Raw genomic sequence first — 27,878 nt, forward strand, 5'->3', positions numbered from 1 at the left:
CCAGCTACTATACTGAACCCTGTCTGTCCAGCTACTATACTGAACCATGTCTGTCCAGCTACTCTACTGAACCTTGTCTGTCCCCAGCTACTATACTGAACTCTGTCTGTCCAGCTACTCTACTGAACCCTGTTTGTTCAGCTACTCTACTGAACCCTGTCAGTCCCAGCTACTATACTGAACCCTGTCTGTCCAGCTACTCTACTGAACCCTGTCTGTCCAGCTACTCTACTGAACCTTGTCTGTCCAGCTACTCTACTGAACCTTGTCTGTCCCAGCTACTATACTGAACCCTGTCTGTCCAGCTACTCTACTGAACCCTGTTTGTTCAGCTACTCTACTGAACCCTGTCTGTCCAGCTTCTATACTGAACCCTGTCTGTTCAGCTACTCTACTGAACCCTGTCTGTCCAGCTACTATACTGAACCCTGTCTGTTCAGCTACTATACTGAACCCTGTCTATTCAGCTAATCTACTGAACCCTGTCAGTCCCAGCTACTCTACTGAACCCTGTCTGTTCAGCTACTCTACTGAACCCTGTCTGTTCAGCTACTCTACTGAACCCTGTCTGTTCAGCTACTATACTGCACCCTGTCTGTCCAGCTACTATACTGAACCCTGTCTGTCCAGCTACTATACTGAACCCTGTCTGTCCTAGCTACTCTACTGAACGCTGTCTGTCCAGCTACTCTACTGAACCCTGTCTGTCCCAGCTACTATACTGAACCCTGTCTGTCCAGCTACTATACTGAACCCTGTCTGTTCGGCTACTATACTGAACCCTGTCTGTTCGGCTACTATACTGAACCCTGTCTGTCCCAGCTACTCTACTGAACCCTGTCTGTTCAGCTACTATACTGCACCCTGTCTGTCCAGCTACTATACTGAACCCTGTCTGTCCAGCTACTATACTGAACCCTGTCTGTTCAGCTACTATACTGAACCCTGTCTGTTCAGCTACTATACTGAACCCTGTCTGTCCAGCTACTATACTGAACCCTGTCTGTCCAGCTACTATACTGAACCCTGTCTGTCCAGCTACTATACTGAACCCTGTCTATTCAGCTACTATACTGAACCCTGTCTGTCCAGCTACTATACTGAACGCTGTCTGTCCCAGCTACTATACTGAACCCTGTCTGTTCAGCTACTATACTGAACCCTGTCTGTCCAGCTACTATACTGAACCCTGTCTGTCCAGCTACTATACTGAACCCTGTCTGCCCAGCTACTATACTAAACCCTGTCTGTCCAGCTACTATACCGAACCCTGTCTGTCCCAGATACTATACTGAACGCTGTCTGTCCAGCTACTCTACTGAACCCTGTCTGTCCTAAAGTCACTATGCAGTCCCAGAGCCCTTCAGAGTCAGATTGTGACCTAAGAGACAGAGAGAGGGAGGTGCTTCTGTTCCCAACCAAGGAGGGCCTACAGCAGCACCTAGATCTTCTGCACACATTCTGTCAGACATGGGGCCTGACAGTAAATCTCAGTAAGACAAAAATAATGGTGTTCCAAAAAAGGTCCAGTTGTATTCTATACTATCTACTGTAGCTCAGTCTATGCCGCTCTGTCATTGCTCATCCATATATTTATATATTCCTATTCCATTCCTTTACTTAGATGTGTGTGTATTAGGTATTTGTTGTGGAATTGTTAGATTACTTGTTAGATATTACTGCACTTTCGGAACTAGAATCACAAGCATTTTGCTACACTCACAGTAACATCTGCTAACCATGTGTATGTGACCAATACAATTTGATTTGAAGAGTCCCCTAAGCAAGCTGGTCCTGGAGCTCTGTTCACAAACACAAACAGACCCCACAGAGCCTCAGGACAGCAACACAATTAGACCCAACCAAATCATGAGAAAACAAAAAGATAATTACTTGACACATTGGAAAGAATTACCAAAAAACTGAGCAAACTAGAATGCTATTTGGCCCTAAACAGAGAGTACACAGTGGCAGAATACCTGACCACTGTGACTGACCCAAACTTAAGGAAAGCTTTGACTATGTACAGACTCAGTGAGCATAGCCTTGCTATTGAGAAAGGCCACCGTAGGCAGACCTGGATCTCAAGAGAAGACAGGCTATGTGCCCACTGCCCACAAAATGAGGTGGAAACTGAGCTGCACTTCCTAACCTTCTGCCAAATGTATGACCATATTAGAGACACATATTTCCCTCAGATTACAGAGACCCACAAAGAATATTAAAACAAAACAAATTTTGATATGCCATCACAGCAGCAAGATGTGTGACCTGTTGCCACAAGAAAAGGTCAACCAGTGAAGAATAAACACCATTGTAAATACAACCCATATTTATATTTATTTCTTTTCCCTTTTGCACTTTAACTATTTGTACATAATATGACATTTGAAATGTCTTTATTCTTTTGAAACTTTTGTGAGTGTAATGTTTCATGTAAATGTTTTTATTGTTTATTTCACTTTTGTTTATTATCTATTTCACTTGCTTTGGCAATGTTAACATATGTTTCCCATGCCAATAAAGCCCCTTAAATTGAAATGAAAATTGAGAGGAGGCAGAGAGAAGGCAGAGAGCAGGAGACACAGTGCCCACCACGTACTTCTGATGTGCCTGTATCCGCCCTCTGTCTGAGCCCACAGAGAGAGAAGAGAGAGGTACTATCTACACTGAACAAAAATAGAAACACAACATGTAAAGCGTTGATTCCATGTTCCATGAGTTGAAATAAAAGATCCCAGAAATGTTCCATATGCACAAAAAGCTTATTCTCTCAATTTTTGTGCACAAATTTGTTTACATCCCTCTTAGTGAGCATTTCTCCTTCGCCAAGATAATCCATCCATCTGACAGGTGTGGCATATCCAGAAGCTGATTAAACAGCATCATCATTATATATGTGCACCTTGTGCTGGGGACAATAAAAGGCCACTCTAAAATGTGCTGTTTTGTGACACAACACAATGCCATAGATGTCTCAAGTTTTGAGGGAGTATGTAATTAGCATGCTGGCTGCAGGAATGTCCACCAGAGCTGTTGCCAGAGAATTGTATGTTCATTTCTCTACCATAAGCTGCCTTCAACTTAATTTGAGAGAATTTGGCAGTACGTCCAACCATCCTCATAACCCGTGTGGCTCAGTTGGTAGAGCATGGTGTTTGCAACGCCAGGGTTGTGGGTTTGATTCCCACTGGGGACCAGTACGGGGGAAAAAATGTATGAAATGTATGCATTCACTACTGAAAGTCGCTCTGGATAAGAGCATCTGCTAAATGACAACAAAAAAATTCAAAATAAAAAGAACTGCAGACCATGTGTTGTGTGGGTGAGCAGTTTGCTGATGTCAACATTGTGAACTGAGTGCCCCATGGTGGGTTATGGTATGGGCAGGCATAAGCTACGGACAACAAACACAATGGCGATTTCAATGCACAGAGATATAGTGATGAGATCCTGAGGCCCATTGCCGTGCCATTCATCTGCCTCCATCTCCTCATGATTCAGCATGATAATGCACGGCCCCATGTCGCAAGGATCTGTACACAATTCCTGGAAGCTGAAATAGGGGATGAGTGATGACTAACAGAGGAGGGTGCATTTCAGTATAAATGAGGAATAACTCAGGATTCTCCAGCTGAGCAGCTTCCAGCATATATCATCTGATACCCTGCTGCTGCTGCAGTCCTCCTCACACTCTCTTCTGGCTGGCTGACAATATTAGCATGTTCTGCCTGTTCGGCTAGCAGGAGCTCTAGGAATGACTCAGTGATTCATAAAGACTTAGACAACAGCTTTTGTACTGTAGCCTAGCAGTATGTCAGACCCAGCCCTGGCACTTGACCACTGCATAATCTCACTTATCAACAGCTACTGTACTTTGCAAATGTAAGTGGTCCAATTTATGAGGCTGCTTGGAGGCTGTATTATCTTCCTAACCTAATGTGTCATGAAGTCCCTCCTCTATAATCCACACAGAATAGAATGCAATAGAATACATTGGAATGCAATAGAATAGAATAGAATAGAATAGAATAGAATGGAATGCAATGCAATAGAATAGAATGCTATAGAAGAGACTGGAATAGAAAAGAATGGAATAGAATAGAATGGAATAGAAGAGACTGGAATAGAATAGAATGGAATAGAATAGAATGGAATAGAATAGAATGGAATAGAATAGAATGCTATAGAAGAGACTGGAATAGAATAGAATGGAATAGAATAGAATGGAATAGAATAGAATGCTATAGAAGAGACTGGAATAGAATAGAATGGAATAGAATAGAATGGAATAGAATAGAATAGAATGGAATAGAATGGAATAGAATAGAATGGAATAGAATGGAATGCTATAGAAGAGAATGGAATGTAAATCTTCCTCAGAGCACCACTGATATTGTTCTAGTGGATCCAGAGGCATAGTGAATATGATGAAGACAAGACTGTAAGCATCTTCTACTCTCGTCTACTATCTCTGATCAAGTCCTGAGAGTTGGTTTTCTCTGTCATTCTGTAATCTGATCAACAGGACAGCCGTATTTAGGTCAGCCTAGTATTAAACTGCCTGCCTGGCCCACTGACTGAGTGGGTGTCTGTTTTTCCTGGCTGAATGCAGAGAAACACCACAGTAATAATACTGACCTTAATATATGTCTGCTTCATTTCTTTTCAGATTTGTGTTCTGACTTCTGAATTATCCAGAGAAATATATAGGCCTGGAGCGCATGAAAAGTAATCACCAAAATGTCCTTTCCCCGATATAAAATATCTTCAATAATGACATTTTTGTTTCTCGAACACCAATAATATTAAATGAAAGCTATAAACATCCTATAATACCTGTGGTTCTAATATTGTGCATGGCAGTTTTCTGCTTGTTTTCCCATCTGCTTATGTGCAACTGAATTGACAACAACCAATATGGCCAGAGTTAAGTGGTGTGTTCACTGTCATTGCCTCTAATTAGGCTGTGCTACATCAATGAAGAACAGCCTAGAAGGTACGGCCCAAGCCAGCCCACCGTAGGACAGTCACATATATGATTATTACATACTGCAGGAGTTTGGTTAAATAACGGGTTACAGGACAGCCCTGCCCAATGAGCCCTTGACGCATCCTCCTTCAATGTCACCTTGCCTCTCCTCAGTGCTGAGCTGCAGGGTACCCTCCCAAAATGACACTTTCACAAACAACTTAGACGAGTAACTTGCCTACATTCATTTTTCAGAAGCCTATTAAATGTAGCAAAGTGCAGATGTGTAAATAACCCGAAAAAAATGAAGGCGTTCACAGGTCGAAAAGTGACTGCACATTACCCTCACACGCACCTCCCTTCGACTATGATGAGTACGGACGGACCTGCAGTACAAGGCCAGCACTGGTAACTGACTGTTCTGCATTGCGGTAGCATACTCCGAAGCATTGCAGAATTATCCCTGTCCTGGTCCGTTTTAAAATCCCTCAATCCCCTAAAACCGACTAAATCTACAGTCCCTATTCTACATGCATTATGCTCATGCCGTTTCAGCCTTACCTGTGAAATAGAATGAAACGGTATTTCAAATTATCCGCATAGCATGAACACCTGGATCAAAACCGCATTGTCCCACAACCAAGCGCGAGGAGCAGCGCGTGCGTTTCAACTTTTCTATTGGAGGAGAGCCTATGACTGGGGGTGGTCGTCGGAAGGACGAGGAAGCGCATATCTGATCGCTATTGGAAGAGGAGGAGGCAGGGAGGAAGCCAGCATTGCGCACCGGCGGCGGTATCTGTCCCTGCAAAGCAAACCGACAAAGTAATCACATCAGCATTCTACTGTAGACCTACACGAGCAGTAGCCTACATGATCAGTAGCCTACAATTTCGGGAAAATTTTTATATTTGTAAAGATCTTAAACATGTTCTCTGGCTACATTGTAATAATAACAGTTATGTTGATATATATTGGACATTTATTGTCTCAATGTGCTGCCATGTGCCATGCATTTTAAATGATGCATTAATAACAAATGGTTAACTTTTTGAAACAGAGCATGATACCCATTTTCTAAAACAACAGCAGCAGGGCCTTTAATTGAACAAATAGGATGTCCAGTAACATATGTGGAAGGTGTGTGGAGGGGTGATGGGATGAGAGAGGTGGTAGAGGTGTGTGGAGGGGTGATGGGATGAGAGAGGTGGTAGAGGTGAGTGGAGGGGTGATGGGATGAGAGAGGTGGTAGAGGTGGGTGGAGGGGTGATGGGATGAGAGAGTTGGTAGAGGTGGGTGGAGGGGTGATGGGATGAGAGAGGTGGTAGAGGTGAGTGGAGGGGTGATGGGATGAGAGAGGTGGTAGAGGTGGGTGGAGGGGTGATGGGATGAGAGATGGTAGAGGTGAGTGGAGGGGTGATGGGATGAGAGAGGTGGTAGAGGGGTGTGGAGGGGTGATGGGATGAGAGGTGGTAGAGGTGGGTGGAGGGGTGATGGGATGAGAGAGGTGGTAGAGCTGGGGGAGGGGTGATGGGATGAGAGAGGTGGTAGAGGTGAGTGGAGGGGTGATGGGATGAGAGAGGTGGTAGAGGTGGGTGGAGGGGTGCTGGGATGAGAGAGGTGGTAGAGCTGGGGGGAGGGGTGATGGGATGAGAGAGGTGGTAGAGCTGGGGGGAGGGGTGATGGGAGTTCTGTTGAGCTTTTGATGCTCTCTCTCTCTCCCTCTCTCACACAGACACACACTCACACACACACACACACACACACACACACACACACACACACACACACACACACACACACACACACACACACACACACACACACACACACACACACACACACACACACACACACACACAACACACAACACACATAATCTCAATCCCCAAATCCAGATTGTATAATCTATAATCCCCAGTGTGGGTAATGAGGTGGAGAAACAGAGAGAAATATCACTTCTATACAGCAGGATTAGATCAAAACAAATCTCCCTCTATATATTTGAGTCAGTAGGGTGCATAGTAGTCTACTACATCACTGGATAAACAGCCCTACCGTTCAGTGTCTAAACAAGGTACATTGGACAAGGCCTTGTTATTGCATAAAATACAGTAACGTGTTACAAAGAACCTTGAATATCTCCAGGTATACATAACGAATCTATTGAAACAATACACAGGTATTCATGTTTGATATAGAATACAAATGAACCATTAAAATAATAAGAGCTGAAATTAAAAGGAGGAATAAATCAGTCTGAAGTGAAATTCTGAAACCAACATTTATTTTTTTTCCATTTTAAAATACAAAATATTTAGCAATATTATATTATAGAGTAAACCATTTGACAGCCTTTCATGCTCTTCGAGTAGCTTCAACATTTACCAGAATGTTCTTCTATCATTTCATATATTATTTCCTATAGTCACCAGTCAGGCTTTCACACTGCGTCCTGCTATCATTTAGTCTATTTGTGAGACTTAATGGATGAGCATGTCATTTGTTTAATTGTATTATTTTCTCCTCCTCCCCTCCTCCTCCTCCTTCCCTCCTCCTCCTCCTCCTCACCCCATAAAGCCTTGAGCTAGCAAAACTACTAACCTGACAAATTTGAAAAACAAAGTTGCACAGCAAATGAAAGAGTGAAAACTGTAAAAGGTCTTCCTTGCACCCAACACACCTTGCTTCAAACCCCCATGATGCTAGTTGATCAGGTCAAGCTCCCGTCTGGCGTCTCTATACCCCATCGAACCAAAACATCTACAGTCAGGTCAAGCTCTATTTACATATTACAACAAAATATCTACACACAGAAAGCAGACACATTTGGAAACTAAAAACTTGATGCAAGTTGTGAAAATGTCGATCATGTAAATCTCTTGAAATTCTCCCTTCGTCTTCCAGGTGACATATGGAGCAGTTGATCTGTCTCTGCCAAGATGGCCGACCGCTTCACACAACAGACTGTCATCACCTAGAAGAGGAGCTATAGAATACGTCTCACACACACACAGACAGATAAACACACACACACACACACACACACACACACACACACACACACACACACACACACACACACACACACACACGCACGCACGCACGCACGCACGCACACACACACACACACACACACGTGCACACACACGCACACACACTTCATTCTTGTAGATTATCCAACTCCACTGACTACTGGGTGGAGGCTACACACTAATCTTCAAGGTTGCGCTCTGAGTTACAGCAAAACGTGACAACATATACATAGAAACGTTTAAATGCAGAAAACAAATCACCAGCACATATTACTATTGACATTTTCCAATGAAACAAGCAACATTTCATTCCTTATGATGAATAGGCAAAACACATTCAATATCTTCCATAGCTTTCAAACCCCTCAGTTCATATCAGCTGTTTTACGTCGTAGCAGTAGCTCACCCCATCCTTAATAGCAGTTAACCAGAGAGTTAAACAATAGGCTGCATCTGAAATGGGACCCTATTCCCTTTAGTGCCCTACTTTTGACAAGGGCACCCTATATAGTGCACTACTTTGACCAGAACCGTATGCGCCCTGGTCAAAAGTAGTGCACTATATAGGGGGAAAGGGTGCCATGTCAGGTGCACCATAGGTTGGCAGTAGTTTAGTGCTGCTGGTCTGGTCCAGAGCCCTTCCTCTAGCTGTGATGCTGAGAGGAGACATGAGACCATGGATGATGATAGTCTGTTCTCCTGTGGTGTTGGTTAGTGATGAATTTCTTTAGGTTAGTAAATAATCTCTCATGGCTTGGTCTATACATGGACCCATGACAACTGTACCGGATTGGAACCATAGAAACAGAATGATGGAATGAATGTCATTCTATTTCTGCGTATTGGAACCAGGTCCTGCTTTGTGTTTTAGAACCAGGTTCTGCTCTGTGTATTGGAACCAGGTCCTGCTTTGTGTTTTAGAACCAGGTTCTGCTCTGTGAATTGGAACCAGGTCCTGCTTTGTGTTTTAGAACCAGGTTCTGCTCTGTGTATTGGAACCAGGTCCTGCTTTGTGTTTTAGAACCAGGTTCTGCTCTGTGAATTGGAACCAGGTCCTGCTTTGTGTTTTAGAACCAGCTTCTGCTCTGTGTATTGGAACCGGTTCTGCTCTGTGTATTGGAACCAGGTTCTGCTCTGTGTATTGGAACCGGTTCTGCTCTGTCTATTGAAACCGGTTCTGCTCTGAGTATTACAACCAGGTTCTGCTCTGTGTGGATGAGGGGATGTTTATGGGTCTGAATCTAGAACACAGGCTGTTCTCTACAAAGGCACTATTAACCATGCTGAAGGGTTCTCTGGTTTTGCACCGCCTGCAGTCTGTATCGGGTTCCAGACCTGGCTCAGAATAGTTTGATTTCATTACTTTAGGATGCGCTTGATTTAGCTTGTCTGCTGTGCAGAGTTCACCCAGGTGGGTGGGGATCTCTCGTCATGGTACTGTTATATTGGTTCCACAAGCAAAATAGAGTACACCTAAAGTGTTTGCAAGAAAACAAATACTTTACTATTTTGACACAGGTCTGCTCCGGGAACTGCAACATAGCACCGCTTGACACTCTCTCTCTCTCTCTCTCTCTCTCTCTCTCTCTCTCTCTCTCTCTCCCTCTCTCCCTCTCTCTCTCTCCCTCCCTCCCTCCCTCCCTCCCTCCCTCCCTCCCTCTCTCCCTCCCTCCCTCCCTCCCTCCCTCTCTCCCTCCACACAAGGCAGGAGCTGTGAAGCTGTATGAACAATGGGTCCGTTCCAATCTCCATATTAGATAGTAGCCACTGCAACAAGACCATGTGTCTGGTGGAAAGGAGGACAACTAAACAACAACATCCCTTGAAAAACCAAAGCAAGACAAACAGCAGCGTCTGAGTGGGATGGTTGGAGAGAGGTGTGGAGTGTCGCTGTTATTCTGTATTGATTATCAATAGTTTTCTCTTCAGGGCTACAAACTAGAAATGTGTTATTCCTGACCATCCAGTCCATAGATTTGTTCTGCTGTTACAGTATACATACAAACACCTCCTGTCTTGCAAAAATAACATGTCACAATAGCATTTAAACTGAGTCACACTTTTCACAGCAATGTCCACAAAGACATTGATGACGCCATAGTTTTTGCCGTATTATAATACCAATATAAGACTGTTGACAGTAGAAAGGTAAGATGATGAAAGGCATAACCAGTAGTTTAAGGTGTGCACCGCGTCACCGCGTACAGTCAGTCAACGTGAATCTCTGCTCCCACGCTGGACACCAGTATGATTCCGTGTGTAATGGTTTAGAATATCATTCATTCCATGCACTATATTAATCAGAAGCAGATGAATGTATAGAATGGTGAAATGTATGTATACTGTTGACTGCCATGTTGGGTGATGTTGAGAAAATATATATTCTAATGGATATCATTGTTTGCAAAAAGACAATGATCTATATATGTCATCATATATACGTTTGCAAAAGCTAAAATGGCCCTAACACACACATGCCCTCTCCAGCACTTTGTGGTGCAGTCTGGGTGATGAGAACCAGCCCAGTCTACTCCTGGAATACATTCCTCCACTTCCTGCTTGTCAGTGTTGCCTTCTCCTCCATCTCTCCATCTCTCTCTGTCTGTTTCTGGGCTCCTACATCCCTCCTACTTTTTCAAATGGTTCTACGGTTCTTCTCATGTCTCTTCTGGTTGGTTAGTTGTTTGTCCCATCGTGTGATAGTGAGGGTGGTGAGAGTAGTCACAGTGTGATGGGGGGGTGGGGAGTTGGCAGGCAGGAGGGGCAGGCTGTGGAGAGATGACAGGGTGTGACAGAAGTAGTCATGGTGATGGGTGGCCACGGTGACAGGTCACCACGGTGATGAGTCTCCATGGTGACACGTCCTTATGGTGGCAGATCTCCATGGTGACAGGTCAGGTCACCATAGCGACGGTTTCCATGGCAGCCAGTCGTCATGGCATCGCCATCGGCTAGCGGTGACTGTCTATCTAACTAGACGAAGGAGTTCATAGCGTTGACCGGCGAGGGGGCCTCGGAGCTCTCGTTGCCCTCGTGCGTGTCTTTCTCCTTCTTGCCGCTGTACTGGCCGATGAAGGATCCATCCTCGTTGAACTGGCCATCCCCTCCCTCGCCGTAGTCCACCAGGCTGTCATCACTGTCGTCCCTCTTCACCGTTCCGTTGGACGGCGTCCGGCTGCCCTTCAGAGGCTTGTGGTCCTCCGTGTCACTAAGGGTTAGGAGGGAGAGGCAGAGAAACGGTTTACTTTAGGTCAGATAGTGGTGGCTAAGTTCGGTCCTGGAGAGATATAGGGGGTGCAGGGTTTTGTTCCAGCCTGGCATTGATGCACCTAATTCACCTGACCAAGGTCTTGTTTAGGATGTGTTCAAGCTTGGCTGGAGCAAAAGCCTGGAACACCTAGTTCTGTGGGACTGGACTTGGTGACGAAAACTTTGACATGATTCCATTTCAATCAATAAGGCGTGCTTCTCAACATAACGCACATACTAGGCAGACATCAGACATCAGACCATGTGCTATCCATTAAATCTACATGCATTAAAGACTCAGAGGGATTCAAATAACAGATCTGTCCAAAATGCATAGGGGTCTTAATGGTCTTGGGGTCGAGGGGCTGATTCGTACAAAAACCCTTTTATTGAAATTACAAACTGAACTGATTCTGGTGGATCAATCTACCAGTAGAAGTGCAGCACACTATATCCTGTTCAACATTAACACTACGGTGACAATATATCCTGTTCAACATTAACACTACGGTGACACTATATCCTGTTCAACATTAACACTACGGTGACAATATATCCTGTTCAACATTAACATCACGGTGACAATATATCCTGTTCAACATTAACACCACGGTGACACTATATCCTGTTCAACATTAACACTACGGTGACACTATATCCTGTTCAACATTAACATCACGGTGACAATATATCCTGTTCAACATTAACACCACGGTGACAATATATCCTGTTCAACATTAACACTACGGTGACAATATATCCTGTTCAACATTAACATCACGGTGACAATATATCCTGTTCAACATTAACACCACGGTGACACTATATCCTGTTCAACATTAACACTACGGTGACACTATATCCTGTTCAACATTAACATCACGGTGACAATATATCCTGTTCAAGATTAACATCACGGTGACACTATATCCTGTTCAACATTAACATCACGGTGACACTATATCCTGTTCAACATTAACACTACGGTGACAATATATCCTGTTCAACATTAACATCACGGTGACAATATATCCTGTTCAACATTAACACCACGGTGACACTATATCCTGTTCAACATTAACACTACGGTGACACTATATCCTGTTCAACATTAACACTACGGTGACAATATATCCTGTTCAACATTAACACCACGGTGACAATATATCCTGTTCAACATTAACACCACGGTGACAATATATCCTGTTCAACATTAACACCACGGTGACAATATATCCTGTTCAACATTAACACCACGGTGACACTATATCCTGTTCAACATTAACATCACGGTGACACTATATCCTGTTCAACATTAACACCACGGTGACAATATATCCTGTTCAACATTAACACTACGGTGACAATATATCCTGTTCAACATTAACACTACGGTGACACTATATCCTGTTCAACATTAACACTACGGTGACACTATATCCTGTTCAACATTAACACTACGGTGACAATACACAGGTATATAGGACTTAGTAATGCTGTCCTTAGTGTTTCCTCGCCGCTCGTATTCCATCTATGCCAGAATATGGCATACATTTATACCGTATAGAAATAACAACACTGAGTGTACAAAACATTAAGGACACCTACACTTTCCATGACATAGCACCCGATTTAAGTTTATATAAGGTGAAGTATTATCTTTTATCTTGTCATGACAGAATGACCAGATGAATCCAGGTGAAAGCCATGGTAACCTTGTCACTGGTTAAATCCACTTTAATCAGTCTTGATGAAGGGGGGAAGACTGGCTAAATAATGATTTTTAAGCGTTTTGACAATTGAGACATGGATTGTGTGTGTGTCATTCAGAGGGTGAATGGGCAAGACAAAATATTGAAGTGCCTTTGAACAGGGTCTGGTAGTAGGTGCCAGGCACACTGGTTTGTGTCAAGAACTGCAACGCTGCTGGGTTTTTCACACTCAACAGTTCCCTGTGTATATCAATATTGGTCGACCACCCAAAGGACATCCAGCCAACTTGACATAACTGTGGGAAGCATTGGAGTCAACATGGGCCAGCCTCCCTGTGGAACGCTTTTGAAACCTTGTAGAGTCCATGTCCTGAGGAATTGAGGCTGTTCTGAGGGCAAAACAAGGTGCAACTCAATATTAGGAAGGTGTCGTTAATGTTTTGTACACTCTGTGTATATACTTATATTAGATCGACATTACATTGGCACAACTCATCAATACAACCGAATGTTGACATTTTTCTACCCAAAAGGAAACATTGAAAGCAACTGAAAATGAAGCCAAACAGGATATGCAGTCAAATAATAGCTTCTGATTTTAGTGACTGTTAGTGTTAAATAAATAGAACCGGATTACAATCAGGTGCTAGCCAACAAACAGGTGAGTTAAACTGACATAGTATAATCTGTGCTGGGTTTGACAAGGCCCAGCTGTCTCCTTTAGCATCGGTTTAGACACACACACAGACCTGTATCAGACGGTGTGTGTTGCATGCCAGGCTTGCTGTAGGCTAATAGCATAATGCTAACCCCCTTACCTTTCCAGGGACCTACACCCCAAAGACAGAGAACAATGGAGGAACACATGAAGAGTGGTGGATGAGAAAATACATTCTGCTATGTGCTTTATTACAGTAGCAGCCTGATATCAAACAATCAACCCATGTATTACAGTAGCAGCCTGATATCAAACAGTCAACCCATGTATTACAGTAGCAGCCTGATTCAAACAGTCAACCCATGTATTACAGTAGAAGCCTGATATCAAACAGTCAACCCATGTATTACAGTAGCAGTCTGCTATCAAACAGTCAACCCATGTATTACAGTAGCAGCCTGATATCAAACAGTCAACCCATGTATTACAGTAGCAGCCTGCTATCAAACAGTCAACCCATGTATTACAGTAGCAGCCTGATATCAAACAGTCAACCCATGTATTACAGTAGCAGCCTGCTATCAAACAGTCAACCCATGTATTACAGTAGCAGCCTGATATCAAACAGTCAACCCATGTATTACAGTAGCAGCCTGATATCAAACAGTCAACCCATGTATTACAGTAGCAGCCTGCTATCAAACAGTCAACCCATGTATTACAGTAGCAGCCTGATATCAAACAGTCAACCCATGTATTACAGTAGCAGCCTGCTATCAAACAGTCAACCCATGTATTACATTAGCAGCCTGCTATCAAACAGTCAACCCATGTATTACAGTAGCAGCCTGCTATCAAACAGTCAACCCATGTATTACAGTAGCAGCCTGCTATCAGTCAACACGTTTGAAGTACCACAATTATTATTATTACTATACTAACTAAAAACAAAACCCCCCCAAAAAGATTTGGCACACAAAGTATGATGATGATATCACAAGTTAGTGCAGATTGAGACACGTTCAGCAGCAAAGCCTGATACAACTTCTCAACAATGATAGCATGACAGCTGTTTTTAATGTTACATTCAAATACATACGCTATTTGCACACACACACACACTAATGTATAAAAGTTACTTTGATTTATTATGAAATCATATTTGTAAGTAAGTACAGTATTTACAGTGTTAATTAAACACAGACAGGTGTAGATTCTGTCTTGTTAATTAAACACAGAGAGGTGTAGATTCTGTCTTGTTAATTAAACACAGAGAGGTGTAGATTCTGTCTTGTTAATTAAACACAGAGAGGTGTAGATTCTGTCTTGTTAATTAAACAGAGAGGTGTAGATTCTGTCTTGTTAATTAAACACAGAGAGGTGTAGATTCTGTCTTGTTAATTAAACACAGAGAGGTGTAGATTCTGTCTTGTTAATTAAACAGAGAGGTGTAGATTCTGTCTTGTTAATTAAACAGAGAGGTGTAGATTATGTCTTGTTAATTAAACACAGAGAGGTGTAGATTCTGTCTTGTTAATTAAACACAGAGAGGTGTAGATTCTGTCTTGTTAATTAAACAGAGAGGTGTAGATTCTGTCTTGTTAATTAAACACAGAGAGGTGTAGATTCTGTCTTGTTAATTAAACACAGAGAGGTGTAGATTCTGTCTTGTTAATTAAACACAGAGAGGTGTAGATTCTGTCTTGTTAATTAAACAGAGAGGTGTAGATTCTGTCTTGTTAATTAAACAGAGAGGTGTAGATTCTGTCTTGTTAATTAAACACAGAGAGGTGTAGATTATGTCTTGTTAATTAAACAGAGAGGTGTAGATTCTGTCTTGTTAATTAAACACAGAGAGGTGTAGATTCTGTCTTGTTAATTAAACACAGAGAGGTGTAGATTCTGTCTTGTTAATTAAACACAGAGAGGTGTAGATTCTGTCTTGTTAATTAAACAGAGAGGTGTAGATTCTGTCTTGTTAATTAAACACAGAGAGGTGTAGATTCTGTCTTGTTAATTAAACACAGAGAGGTGTAGATTCTGTCTTGTTAATTAAACAGAGAGGTGTAGATTCTGTCTTGTTAATTAAACACAGAGAGGTGTAGATTCTGTCTTGTTAATTAAACACAGAGAGGTGTAGATTCTGTCTTGTTAATTAAACAGAGAGGTGTAGATTCTGTCTTGTTAATTAAACACAGAGAGGTGTAGATTCTGTCTTGTTAATTAAACACAGAGAAGTGTAGATTCTGTCTTGTTAATTAAACACAGAGATGTGTAGATTCTGTCTTGCCTCGAGGGAGTCAGGAAGGGAGAGTTTCCTTGTTCCTTGGTAAAATGTTCTACACATCCAAACATGTCAATCAGAACAACATGTCGATCAGAACAACATGGAACAAGTACAGTAGTCTTCAAGGGGAATGTGTGTGTGTGTGTGTGTTGTGTTCCAGAGTCTCTCTCTCACCTGTACTCTCCAAACGTCCCATCATCATCCTTCATCGGCTGGATCTCTGGGTCTTGATGAGCGTCCTCTTTTTCTTTCACTGTGGATAGAATACATATCATTGTTGCTGAATGTCTAGGGTTGTGTGTGTGTGTGTGTGTGTGTACCTGGGTATTTCCCTCCCTTGTTCCTCTTGATGAAGCAGATGATGAGGAGGACGAGGATGAGGAGAGCGATGGCACACATCAGCCCTATGAACCAGCCCTGAGTGGCTAGGTCTACCTGGTTGCTTTTCATTGCTTCTGACACACACACACACACGCACGCACGCACGCACACACACACACACACACACACACACACACACACACACACACACAGGAAGAAGAAAAAGGGAAAAGCTTGTCAGAGTCCTGTTAACAGGTGAACATCTGAAGGGGGAGTGGTGCAGGCAAGGACCTGTATAAACCACAGTTAAATTCAATTAAGAAGCGGGAGGGAATTTCCCCCCAAAAAAATCAGGATGAAAAACAATTATTCCTGTTTTCTAAATGAAGACATGCAACGACAATGACCCTCTACTGAACATACAGTGTGTTTCACTCAGCTTTCACTGCACACAAACTGAAAAGAGACAGGATACCTAAAGTGAAGTAGGGACATCATGAGGCATGCTTTAAACCTTGCTCTTACCATGCTGTTACACTAGCTACACCACAGATTATTACAGGTCAGACTGATGGAGCTCTTATCATGGGAAGAGGGTATGGAAGGAGGACGCAGGCAACTACAAGGAACAATCATCTACCGTACATCAGGGTTGGGGTCAATTCCAGTTCAATTCAGTCACTTCCAATTCATTGAAAAGCAATGAGGAAATACAATTGTAACTGGAACAGTTAACTTCCTGAATTGACTAATTTTGAAATGGAATTGTCCCCAACCCTGCAGTACACTGAGGCAGAGCGCTCTGGACATGCTGCCTCACCTGGCAGCGTTATCACTAGCTCCTCTGTACTGTGTATGGTAGCCTCAGAGTGATCTTTAACTACCACCCGAACCCTATAGGACGTCCCCGGCTTTAAGCCCTTTATCAGATAGGTCTGAGACCCGCTACTGCCGTTTACAAACTCTTTAGTCCAGTCTTCTTTACCTGGAGGGAATGGAGGCGTTGGGGAGAAAGTCAAAATAGAGAGAAGGAAGGTATGTATTGAAAAAGGCAAGTATTTGGGTGATGATATGACAGATGTACTGAAAAACATTTTATTACTGAAAACTTTTGAGTTGAGCATGCCACTTCCTCATTCTATGAGCTATGTTTTTATGGGAATTGATGATCCAGGTTTTGGAATAAATTAACAATGATACTTTAACCGTATTAAGTTTATACGTTTGACAGGCAGTTTATATGCTTAACTGTGAGTTCATATGCATGTAATTTGCTTTTTGATGCGATGAGACGATATTGTATAGAAGCAGGAATAGCTTACTGTTTTCTACAATATACTCCACATACACATTCTTATCTGGTCCAAAGTATTCCCAACTTATCACTGCTCCCTCCTCTCCCACCACAGATGAGTTTACATTGGTGAACGCCGAGCCTATCGGATGCACTGATCACACAGGGAAGAACATACATACAGGAGAGTTGTTGAGCTACACAAGTTGGAACCGAAGCCAGTAAAATACAAGTCTCAGAGGTAGGATGTTACAGACGCTCACGGAGGAAGGAACTTAGACTCAAATACAAACTGTAGACTTTGTAATCTAATAAAGTTGTTTTTTTCTCCAGAAAATGAGTCACACCTATAACTAAATATCTACAGATATTCTGCCTTTCCTGTATTTTCCACCATATTTCCCTGAGAACTAATCATTTGTCACATGCAAGCTAGACACAGGACACACAACTGCCCTAAACAATGAGTTAACATGTTCCTCTTTAGAGATTTTATGGAGAGAGAGGTAAGGGACTCAGGGAATGGCTGTAGTACCCTTGTGAAACTGGGGGCGCAGAGACTGAGTGATGGGAGAGATTGGAAGATGGGGTTCTGTGTAGCCTGAAACAACAACACCACAGAGAAGAGTAAGACACCACAGACACCACAGACACCACAGACACCACAACCACAAGGACAGACAAACAAATAGTACCACAATACTATAGAGTAGTTATAGTAGTTAGAGGTAGAGTAGTTAATAGCATGCAGACTGTCCAATGGTACAGCATCATGCAGGACAGGTAGTTATAGTAGTTATAGTAGTTAGAGGTAGAGTAGTTAACAGCATGCAGACTGTCCAATGGTACAGCATCATACAGGACAGGTAGTTATAGTAGTTATAGTAGTTATAGTAGTTAACATCATACAGGACAGGTAGTTATAGTAGTTATAGTAGTTAACATCATATAGGACAAGTAGTTATAGTAGTTATAGTAGTTAGCATCATACAGGACAGGTAGTTATAGTAGTTAACATCATACAGGACAGGTAGATATAGTAGTTATAGTAGTTAACATCATACAGGACAGGTAGATATAGTAGTTATAGTAGTTAACATCATACAGGACAGGTAGTTATAGAAGTTATAGTAGTTAACATCATGTAGGACAGGTAGTTATAGTAGTTATAGTAGTTATAGTAGTTATAGTAGGTAACATCATACAGGACAGGTAGTTATAGAAGTTATAGTAGTTAACATCATGTAGGACAGGTAGTTATAGTAGTTATAGTAGTTATAGTAGGTAACATCATACAGGACAGGTAGTTATAGTAGTTATAGTAGTTAACATCATACAGGACAGGTAGTTATAGTAGTTAACATCATGTAGGACAGGTAGTTATAGTAGTTAACATCATACAGGACAGGTAGATATAGTAGTTAACATCATACAGGACAGGTAGTTATAGTAGTTATAGTAGTTAACATCATACAGGACAGGTAGTTATAGTAGTTATAGTAGTTAACATCATACAGGACAGGTAGTTATAGAAGTTATAGTAGTTAACATCATACAGGACAGGTAGTTATAGAAGTTATAGTAGTTAACATCATACAGGACAGGTAGTTATAGAAGTTATAGTAGTTAACATCATACAGGACAGGTAGTTATAGAAGTTATAGTAGTTAACATCATACAGGACAGGTAGTTATAGTAGTTAACATCATACAGGACAGGTAGTTATAGAAGTTATAGTAGTTAACATCATACAGGACAGGTAGATATAGTAGTTATAGTAGTTAACATCATACAGGACAGGTAGATATAGTAGTTATAGTAGTTAACATCATACAGGACAGGTAGATATAGTAGTTATAGTAGTTAACATCATACAGGACAGGTAGTTATAGTAGTTAACATCATACAGGACAGGTAGTTATAGTAGTTAACATCATACAGGACAGGTAGTTATAGTAGTTCACATCATACAGGACAGGTAGATATAGTAGTTATAGTAGTTAACATCATACAGGACAGGTAGTTATAGTAGTTAACATCATACAGGACAGGTAGATATAGTAGTTATAGTAGTTAACATCGTACAGGACAGATAGTTATAGTAGTTATAGTAGTTAACATCATACAGGACAGGTAGTTATATTAGTTAACATCATACAGGACAGGTAGTTATAGTAGTTATAGTAGTTAACATCATACAGGACAAGTAGTTATAGTAGTTATAGTAGTTAACATCATACAGGACAGGTAGTTATAGAAGTTATAGTAGTTAACATCATGTAGGATGGCTTAATAAAACACATGGTACAGTGATGGAATGAATTCATGAGCGAGGGCAAGAAAAGAAGGGGAAAGACTGAGCGAATGAAAGAGATGAGTAGCCTACAACATTGCTATTCATCCATTTAGGTCTTTTAAGGTGAATTGGACATAAGGGTTGGTGCTTGCGGATGCAATGAACGCAGTAACAGGCTGATTTCTTTACTTTACCACTTAGAATGAGGAAATGCATCGGGGGCATGCATTCTAAGCAGTATTCTAGACTGGCTATTGGAACGTAGCATTAGAGTTAACATCTACTCCCACAGTAGCTAACATAGAGCATTATGGGTACTGTAGTACATCATGCTACAGCTCACTGATGATGGAGGAAGGCACATGCAGACAGATTACAGTAGCTATCTATCAGAGTCTAGTTTCTCTGACTGGTAGAACATGCAGACAGAACTACAGTAGCTATCTATCAGGGTCTAGTAACCAGTAGAACATGCAGACAGATCTACAGTAGCTATCTATCAGGGTCTAGTTTCTCTGACTGGTAGAACATGCAGACAGATCTACAGTAGCTATCTATCAGGGTCTAGTAACTGGTAGAACATGCAGACAGATCTACAGTAGCTATCTATCAGGGTCTAGTTTCTCTGAATGGTAGAACATGCAGACAGATCTACAGTAGCTATCTATCAGGGTCTAGTTTCTCTACCTAGTAGAACATGCAGACAGATCTACAGTAGCTATCTATCAGGGTCTAGTAACCAGTAGAACATGCAGGCAGATCTACAGTAGCTATCTATCAGGGTCTAGTAACCAGTAGAACATGCAGACAGATCTACAGTAGCAATCTATCAGAGTCTGGTAACCAGTAGAACATGCAGACATATCTACAGTAGCTATCTATCAGAGTCTAGTAACCAGTAGAACATGCAGACAGATCTACAGTAGCTATCTATCAGCGTCTAGTAACCAGTAGAACATGCAGACAGATATACAGTAGCTATCTATCAGAGTCTAGTAACCAGTAGAACATGCAGACAGATCTACAGTAGCTATCTATCAGGGTCTCGTAACCAGTAGAACATGCAGACAGATCTACAGTAGCTATCTATCAGAGTCTAGTAACCAGTAGAACATGCAGACAGATCTACAGTAGCTATCTATCAGGGTCTAGTAACTGGTAGAACATGCAGACAGATCTACAGTAGCTATCTATCAGGGTCTAGTAACCAGTAGAACATGCAGACAGATCTACAGTAGCTATCTATCAGAGTCTAGTAACCAGTAGAACATGCAGACAGATCTACAGTAGCTATCTATCAGGGTCTAGTAACCAGTAGAACATGCAGACAGATCTACAGTAGCTATCTATCAGGGTCTAGTAACTGGTAGAACATGCAGACAGATGTACAGTAGCTATCTATCAGAGTCTAGTAACTGGTAGAACATGCAGACAGATCTACAGTAGCTATCTATCAGAGTCTAGTAACCAGTAGAACATGCAGACAGATCTACAGTAGCTATCTATCAGGGTCTAGTAACCAGTAGAACATGCAGACAGATCTACAGTAGCTATCTATCAGCGTCTAGTAACCAGTAGAACATGCAGACAGATCTACAGTAGCTATCTATCAGGGTCTAGTAACCAGTAGAACATGCAGACAGATCTACAGTAGCTATCTATCAGGGTCTAGTAACCAGTAGAACATGCAGACGGATATACAGTAGCTATCTATCAGGGTCTAGTAACTGGTAGAACATGCAGACAGATCTACAGTAGCTATCTATCAGAGTCTAGTAACTGGTAGAACATGCAGACAGATCTACAGTAGCTATCTATCAGAGTCTAGTAACCAGTAGAACATGCAGACAGATCTACAGTAGCTATCTATCAGAGTCTAGTAACCAGTAGAACATGCAGACAGATCTACAGTAGCTATCTATCAGGGTCTAGTAACCAGTAGAACATGCAGACAGATCTACAGTAGCTATCTATCAGGGTCTAGTAACCAGTAGAACATCCAGACAGATCTACAGTAGCTATCTATCAGAGTCTAGTAACTGGTAGAACATGCAGACAGATCTACAGTAGCTATCTATCAGAGTCTAGTAACCAGTAGAACATGCAGACAGATCTACAGTAGCTATCTATCAGGGTCTAGTAACTGGTAGAACATGCAGACAGATCTACAGTAGCTATCTATCAGGGTCTAGTAACCAGTAGAACATGCAGACAGATCTACAGTAGCTATCTATCAGAGTCTAGTAACTGGTAGAACATGCAGACAGATCTACAGTAGCTATCTATCAGAGTCTAGTAACCAGTAGAACATGCAGACAGATCTACAGTAGCTATCTATCAGGGTCTAGTAACTGGTAGAACATGCAGACAGATCTACAGTAGCTATCTATCAGGGTCTAGTAACCAGTAGAACATGCAGACAGATCTACAGTAGCTATCTATCAGGGTCTAGTAACCAGTAGAACATGCAGACAGATCTACAGTAGCTATCTATCAGGGTCTAGTAACTGGTAGAACATGCAGACAGATCTACAGTAGCTATCTATCAGGGTCTAGTAACTGGTAGAACATGCAGACAGATCTACAGTAGCTATCTATCAGGGTCTAGTAACCAGTAGAACATGCAGACAGATCTACAGTAGCTATCTATCAGGGTCTAGTAACCAGTAGAACATGCAGACAGATCTACAGTAGCTATCTATCAGGGTCTAGTAACCAGTAGAACATGCAGACAGATCTACAGTAGCTATCTATCAGAGTCTAGTAACCAGTAGAACATGCAGACAGATCTACAGTAGCTATCTATCAGGGTCTAGTTTCTCTGAATGGTAGAACATGCAGACAGATCTACAGTAGCTATCTATCAGGGTCTAGTAACCAGTAGAACATGCAGACAGATCTACAGTAGCTATCTATCAGGGTCTAGTAACTGGTAGAACATGCAGACAGATCTACAGTAGCTATCTATCAGCGTCTAGTAACCAGTAGAACATGCAGACAGATCTACAGTAGCTATCTATCAGGGTCTAGTAACTGGTAGAACATGCAGACAGATCTACAGTAGCTATCTATCAGGGTCTAGTAACTGGTAGAACATGCAGACAGATCTACAGTAGCTATCTATCAGGGTCTAGTAACCAGTAGAACATGCAGACAGATCTACAGTAGCTATCTATCAGGGTCTAGTAACTGGTAGAACATGCAGACAGATCTACAGTAGCTATCTATCAGGGTCTAGTAACCAGTAGAACATGCAGACAGATCTACAGTAGCTATCTATCAGGGTCTAGTAACTGGTAGAACATGCAGACAGATCTACAGTAGCTATCTATCAGGGTCTAGTAACTGGTAGAACATGCAGACAGATCTACAGTAGCTATCTATCAGGGTCTAGTAACCAGTAGAACATGCAGACAGATCTACAGTAGCTATCTATCAGGGTCTAGTAACTGGTAGAACATGCAGGTGCTTCCGCTGAGAGACTTATTTTACCTTTGACCACATCTACTATGGGTTGCTGAATAAAGGCTTCAGAGAGAAGAGGAGAAAGAGAAAGAGAGGAATAAAGAGAGATAGAGAGAAGAGAAGACAAACACAGGCAGAGGTGATGTAAGTAGATGAGCAAGGAAAAAGGTCAACTAGATCCCACCGTGTTCCCATTTTAAAGACAAAGTCTTATTTCACCAAGTTCACGCAAAACAGAATGATTCACTACAGGTCGAACAACATGGGTGACAGTTTTACCACACTTGAACACGTCAAAGAGTCCATGCAACCTGAAAAGTGTGTTAACCTCTGAGAAAACAATGACTCTCATATGGGACGCTGTAGGAAATGTCAGACGTTACGCTGTAGAAAAAGCTACAAGCTGTAAACTGTAAACAGCTGAGAGAAATCTGAGAGAAACCACTCTCAAATTCATAGACAACAGCTTTAGAGTGTTGAGTGGAGACAAATAATAACTTCAACACACCCATAATACTTTGTACAATTTGCTTTCACAGTACCTAAAGCTCTATAGAGATACATTAGATTCCTTGACCAAGATGGCCGTCGTGCAATCACCTTGCCGGCATGCCAATGGCCATTCAGTGTTGTATTTCATTCTAGTGTTGCCCGTTGGTTTGGCCGGGGTAGGCCGTCATTCTAAATAAGAATTTGTTCTTAACTGACTTGCTTAGTTAAAGAAAGGTTAAATAAATAAATCAATAACATGTCATTCTACGTAAAGCTCACCTTCATCCATGATAGTGATGGCCTCCTCTGTGATGGTTGGGCCGGAGCCCTTGATGGTCTTAGCGTTGAAGTAGAACTTATAGCGGGTGCTGTATTTGAGGTCGGCCAGGGTTATGGTGGTCTCATTGGCTGGGAACGTCATCTCCTCAACGGGACCAAGCTCATTGGAGTTGTTGACTGAGAGAGAAGGAGGAGGGGAGAGAGCAAGAGAGAAAGAGAGAGATGCATAAGGATAAAGATATTGAAATGCTTCCTTTGATTTCAAACCAATCCAGTGAGGCACACACACATACACACCCAGAAGGGTTGGAAGCCAGGGTCAGCCACAGATGCAACAATAAAAATGCAGCAAATTGCCCAGCAGACTTACCTGGCTGGTATTTGAGTGTGTAGCCGGTGAGGCGACCATTGTTGTCCTGTGGAGGACCCCACTCCAGCGTCAGAGAGTCCATGTTGGTGTTCTTTATACGCAAGAAGGAAGGAGGACCAGGTACTAAACACACACAGATAAACACATGAATACAATGTCATAACGTGTGGATTCAATTATGCAAAATGACTTATTAACTAAAGAAAACCATCATTCATAGGCACACAACCATACAGTAACGTACAGACAAAACCATTCTAACCTGATATGGTCAGCATTGTTTCCAGCCCATAGTCAGCCCCTTCCTACAGTATAGCACAATGCATGACTATATGTATACGGTAGTGGTGGCTGGTGGAACTTTAAATGGGGAGGACGGGCTCATAGTAATGGCTGGAGCGGAATAGATGGAAGGGTCTCAAATACATGAAACATCTAGTTTCCATGTCTACCATTCCATTTAATCCATTCCATTCATTATTATGAGCCGTCCTCCCCTCACCAGCCTCCTTTGGTATATGGATTAAACACAGAGAATCTATCCAACAACAGTAGGAGTCTGAATGATGCCCCTTACCTCCCTCTGGGGTCTCAAAGTTGTGGTTGGGGCTGGGGGGCCCCTCTCCCTTGCCGTTGACCACCCTGATGTTCAGTGTATAGAGGCTGTAGGGTTTGAGGCCTGGTAGTCTGCCGTCAGTCCTGTTCCCACTGAAGGCCAACACCTGCTGCTCCTCCTGCTGTGCCTCTGCCTGGTGGAGGCTACGCTCACGCCAGTAGGACACCTGCAGGACCACACACACATCAGACAAACATTCTGGTCTAAATTACCAGGTTCTTCCTGGTTCCATGATCGGCAGATTTCCTACTTATTCCCTCCTGATTGCAGGAAGATCTGGGCATTTTGGCAAACATACCAGAATGTTGCCCCCGAACTGTGACACTAACTGATGCATGTATTTAACTATCAATATATTGTGGTGATAATAAATCTTTCTCCACATTGTGAGGGATCTCTGGTTGCTGTATATAGTACCTTGTAGCCCTGGAGTCGTCCCCTGACCATGGAGGTGAGGACAGGCTCCCAGTGAACCTCTGCTAGTGTCCCGTTCTGAACCAGCACCTGGACACTCTCTGGGGCTGACATGGGCACTGAGTGACAGACAAAGATTTCAACAGACTATACTCCATACTGGCATCAAATATTTCATGACAACAACCTTCTAATTTGTATTCTAACTAGAAATGATTGGAGCTAGAAGTTACTGGAACTTATGGTGACAGTTTTCAGTTAGAAAATGACCATTCCTCTGTCCATTCACAACCTCCTCACTTACATAGACCTACCCATGTACAGTAGTAGTACTCACAGTCCTCTCTACACACACACACATTTAAAAAAATGTTTTAGTCATTTAGCAGACGCTCTTATCCAGAGCGACTTACAGTAGTGAATGCATACATTTCATACATTTTTTTATTTTTTTCCCGTACTGGTCCCCCGTGGAAATCGAACCCACAACCCTGGCGTTGCAAACACCATGCTCTACCAACTGAGCCACACGGGACTACACACACACAAACACACACACAGAGACACATACTACAATACTCACCATCCTCTCCAGAGTATCCCACCACCGCCTCAGGCGCTGGTCCGTTTCCGTACTCGTTCACCGCCTGAACTTTGACCTCGTAGGGTACGAAAGTGGGCGTGCCTGACACCACATACTTGGAGGCGTTAGCCACGGTCTCAGACGACCAGTCCTCCTCCACATCCTTCTGTCTCCAGTTCACCTTGTACTGTAGTCCTGGCCCGTTGGACTGGAGGCCTGTCAGCTCCTATGGCAGAGATATTGCAGGGGAACAGGGGTCTTGGAATCACTGGGATAATAGTGAGATGGTGACACCATGAATAGGGTCAGGAATGCTCACTGTAGGCTGCTGAATAGAGACTAATGATACTGATTATACTTTAGATGGAGCAGATCTTACCTTCCATGAGATGACTAAGTTATTATGTTCAGTACCAACACCTTGGACATCTGTTGGATTCACATCTGGAGCTAACAGAATCACAGACAGATCACAGATCAGACCAAACCTCTTGCCTTTTCTACAGTGTACATCAGAACCTTCTTACTCTATAGTCATCCCTACCTCTCACTCTAACACTTCTGACCATGTCCTCTATAGTCATCCCTACCTCTCACTCTAACACATCTGACCATCTCCTCTATAGTCATCCCTACCTCTCACTCTAACACTTCTGACCATCTCCTCTATAGTCATCCCTACCTCTCAATCTAACACTTCTGGCCATCTTACTCTATAGTCATCCCTACCTCTCACTCTAACACTTCTGACCATGTCCTGTATAGTCGTCCCTACCTCTCACTCTAACACTTCTGACCATCTCCTCTATAGTCGTCCCTACCTCTCACTCTAACACTTCTGACCATCTCCTCTATAGTCATCCCTACCTCTCACTCTAACACTTCTGGCCATCTTACTCTATAGTCAAACCTACCTCTCACTCTAACACTTCTGACCATCTCCTCTATAGGCATCCCTACCTCTCACTCTAACACTTCTGACCATCTTCCTCTATAGTCATCCCTACCTCTCAATCTAACACTTCTGACCATCTTCCTCTATAGTCATCCCTACCTCTAACCTCTACCGTTTTAGAAGACTATTTGCATTTCTTTGACAATAAAGTAAGATCCACAGTATAGTTTTACCTGCAGGGTTGGTCCTGTACTGTCTGGAGGGCTGGCTGGGCTGGCTGTAGCCCACATGGTTCAAGGCCAGAACCCTGAAGGAGTAGTAGGCGTAGGGGGACAGGTCCAGGTGGGCCGTGGTCTTGGTGCCCTCCTCCTCTGTCAGGTTGTGCCACACCCCAGCCTGGTGGAGCAGGTCCTCATACTGGACAAGGAACTCTGGGAGGGGAGACAACATGGAAGAGGGGTTAGAACATGGAGGAGGGGATAGAACATGGAGGAGGGGTTAGAACATGGAGGAGGGGTTAGAACATGGAGGAGGGGTTAGAACATGGAGGAGGGGTTAGAACATGGAGGAGGGAAATGGATTGGATCTTGGGTTGGGTTAGGGTGTTGTGTTCATTATAATACAGTATTCTGTGTAGGGCTGTTGTGTTCATTATAATACAGTACTCTGTGTAGGGCTGTTGTGTTCATTATAATACAGTACTCTGTGTAGGGCTGTTGTGTTCATTATAATACAGTACTCTGTGTAGGGCTGTTGTGTTCATTATAATACAGTACTCTGTGTGGGGCTGTTGTGTTCGTCCCCAGGTATCCAGGTGAGCTGGACGCTCCTCTCTCTCTGGTCAGTCAGCTCCAGGTCTGTAGGGGGGTCTGGTTCCTCTGGAGAGGAAAACACCGTGTCAGTACCACTCACTACAACAACAAGGTCACCTGATGCTTTGGGG

General features: G+C 42.7%; 2 protein-coding genes across 22 annotated transcripts in view; both read right to left on the reverse strand.

Annotated features, from left to right (window-relative positions):
* The window catches only part of LOC115188393 (contactin-1-like), a 33,151-nt gene extending 27,506 nt beyond the window's left edge, over positions 1–5,645 (reverse strand). For both annotated transcript variants that reach the window (XM_029747200.1, XM_029747201.1), the window contains exon 1: positions 5,534–5,645. The gene's annotated coding sequence lies outside the window, so the exon portion shown is untranslated. The remainder of the gene's footprint in view (positions 1–5,533) is intronic.
* A 4,956-nt stretch (positions 5,646–10,601) lies between these two features.
* Positions 10,602–27,878, reverse strand: part of LOC115188372 (neuronal cell adhesion molecule) — a 139,447-nt gene continuing 122,170 nt past the window's right edge. For 6 of the 20 annotated variants that reach the window (XM_029747170.1, XM_029747165.1, XM_029747166.1 and 3 more), the window contains 16 exons: positions 27,712–27,813; positions 27,169–27,366; positions 26,420–26,490; positions 26,041–26,266; positions 25,461–25,576; positions 25,005–25,209; positions 24,428–24,550; positions 24,058–24,234; positions 23,314–23,349; positions 18,061–18,126; positions 17,554–17,679; positions 17,052–17,216; positions 16,231–16,365; positions 16,085–16,163; positions 13,784–13,795; positions 10,602–11,212 (listed from right to left, as the gene is read on the reverse strand). In XM_029747170.1, coding sequence (XP_029603030.1) covers positions 10,978–11,212; positions 13,784–13,795; positions 16,085–16,163; positions 16,231–16,365; positions 17,052–17,216; positions 17,554–17,679; positions 18,061–18,126; positions 23,314–23,349; positions 24,058–24,234; positions 24,428–24,550; positions 25,005–25,209; positions 25,461–25,576; positions 26,041–26,266; positions 26,420–26,490; positions 27,169–27,366; positions 27,712–27,813 — 2,072 coding nt within the window. In that variant the 3' untranslated portion in view covers positions 10,602–10,977. The remainder of the gene's footprint in view (positions 11,213–13,783; positions 13,796–16,084; positions 16,164–16,230; positions 16,366–17,051; positions 17,217–17,553; positions 17,680–18,060; positions 18,127–23,313; positions 23,350–24,057; positions 24,235–24,427; positions 24,551–25,004; positions 25,210–25,460; positions 25,577–26,040; positions 26,267–26,419; positions 26,491–27,168; positions 27,367–27,711; positions 27,814–27,878) is intronic. The other 14 variants (XM_029747176.1, XM_029747175.1, XM_029747174.1 and 11 more) reach the window with 9 other exon arrangements.

This window comes from Salmo trutta, unplaced genomic scaffold (assembly GCF_901001165.1).
Source record: "Salmo trutta unplaced genomic scaffold, fSalTru1.1, whole genome shotgun sequence".
NCBI lineage: Eukaryota > Metazoa > Chordata > Actinopteri > Salmoniformes > Salmonidae > Salmo > Salmo trutta.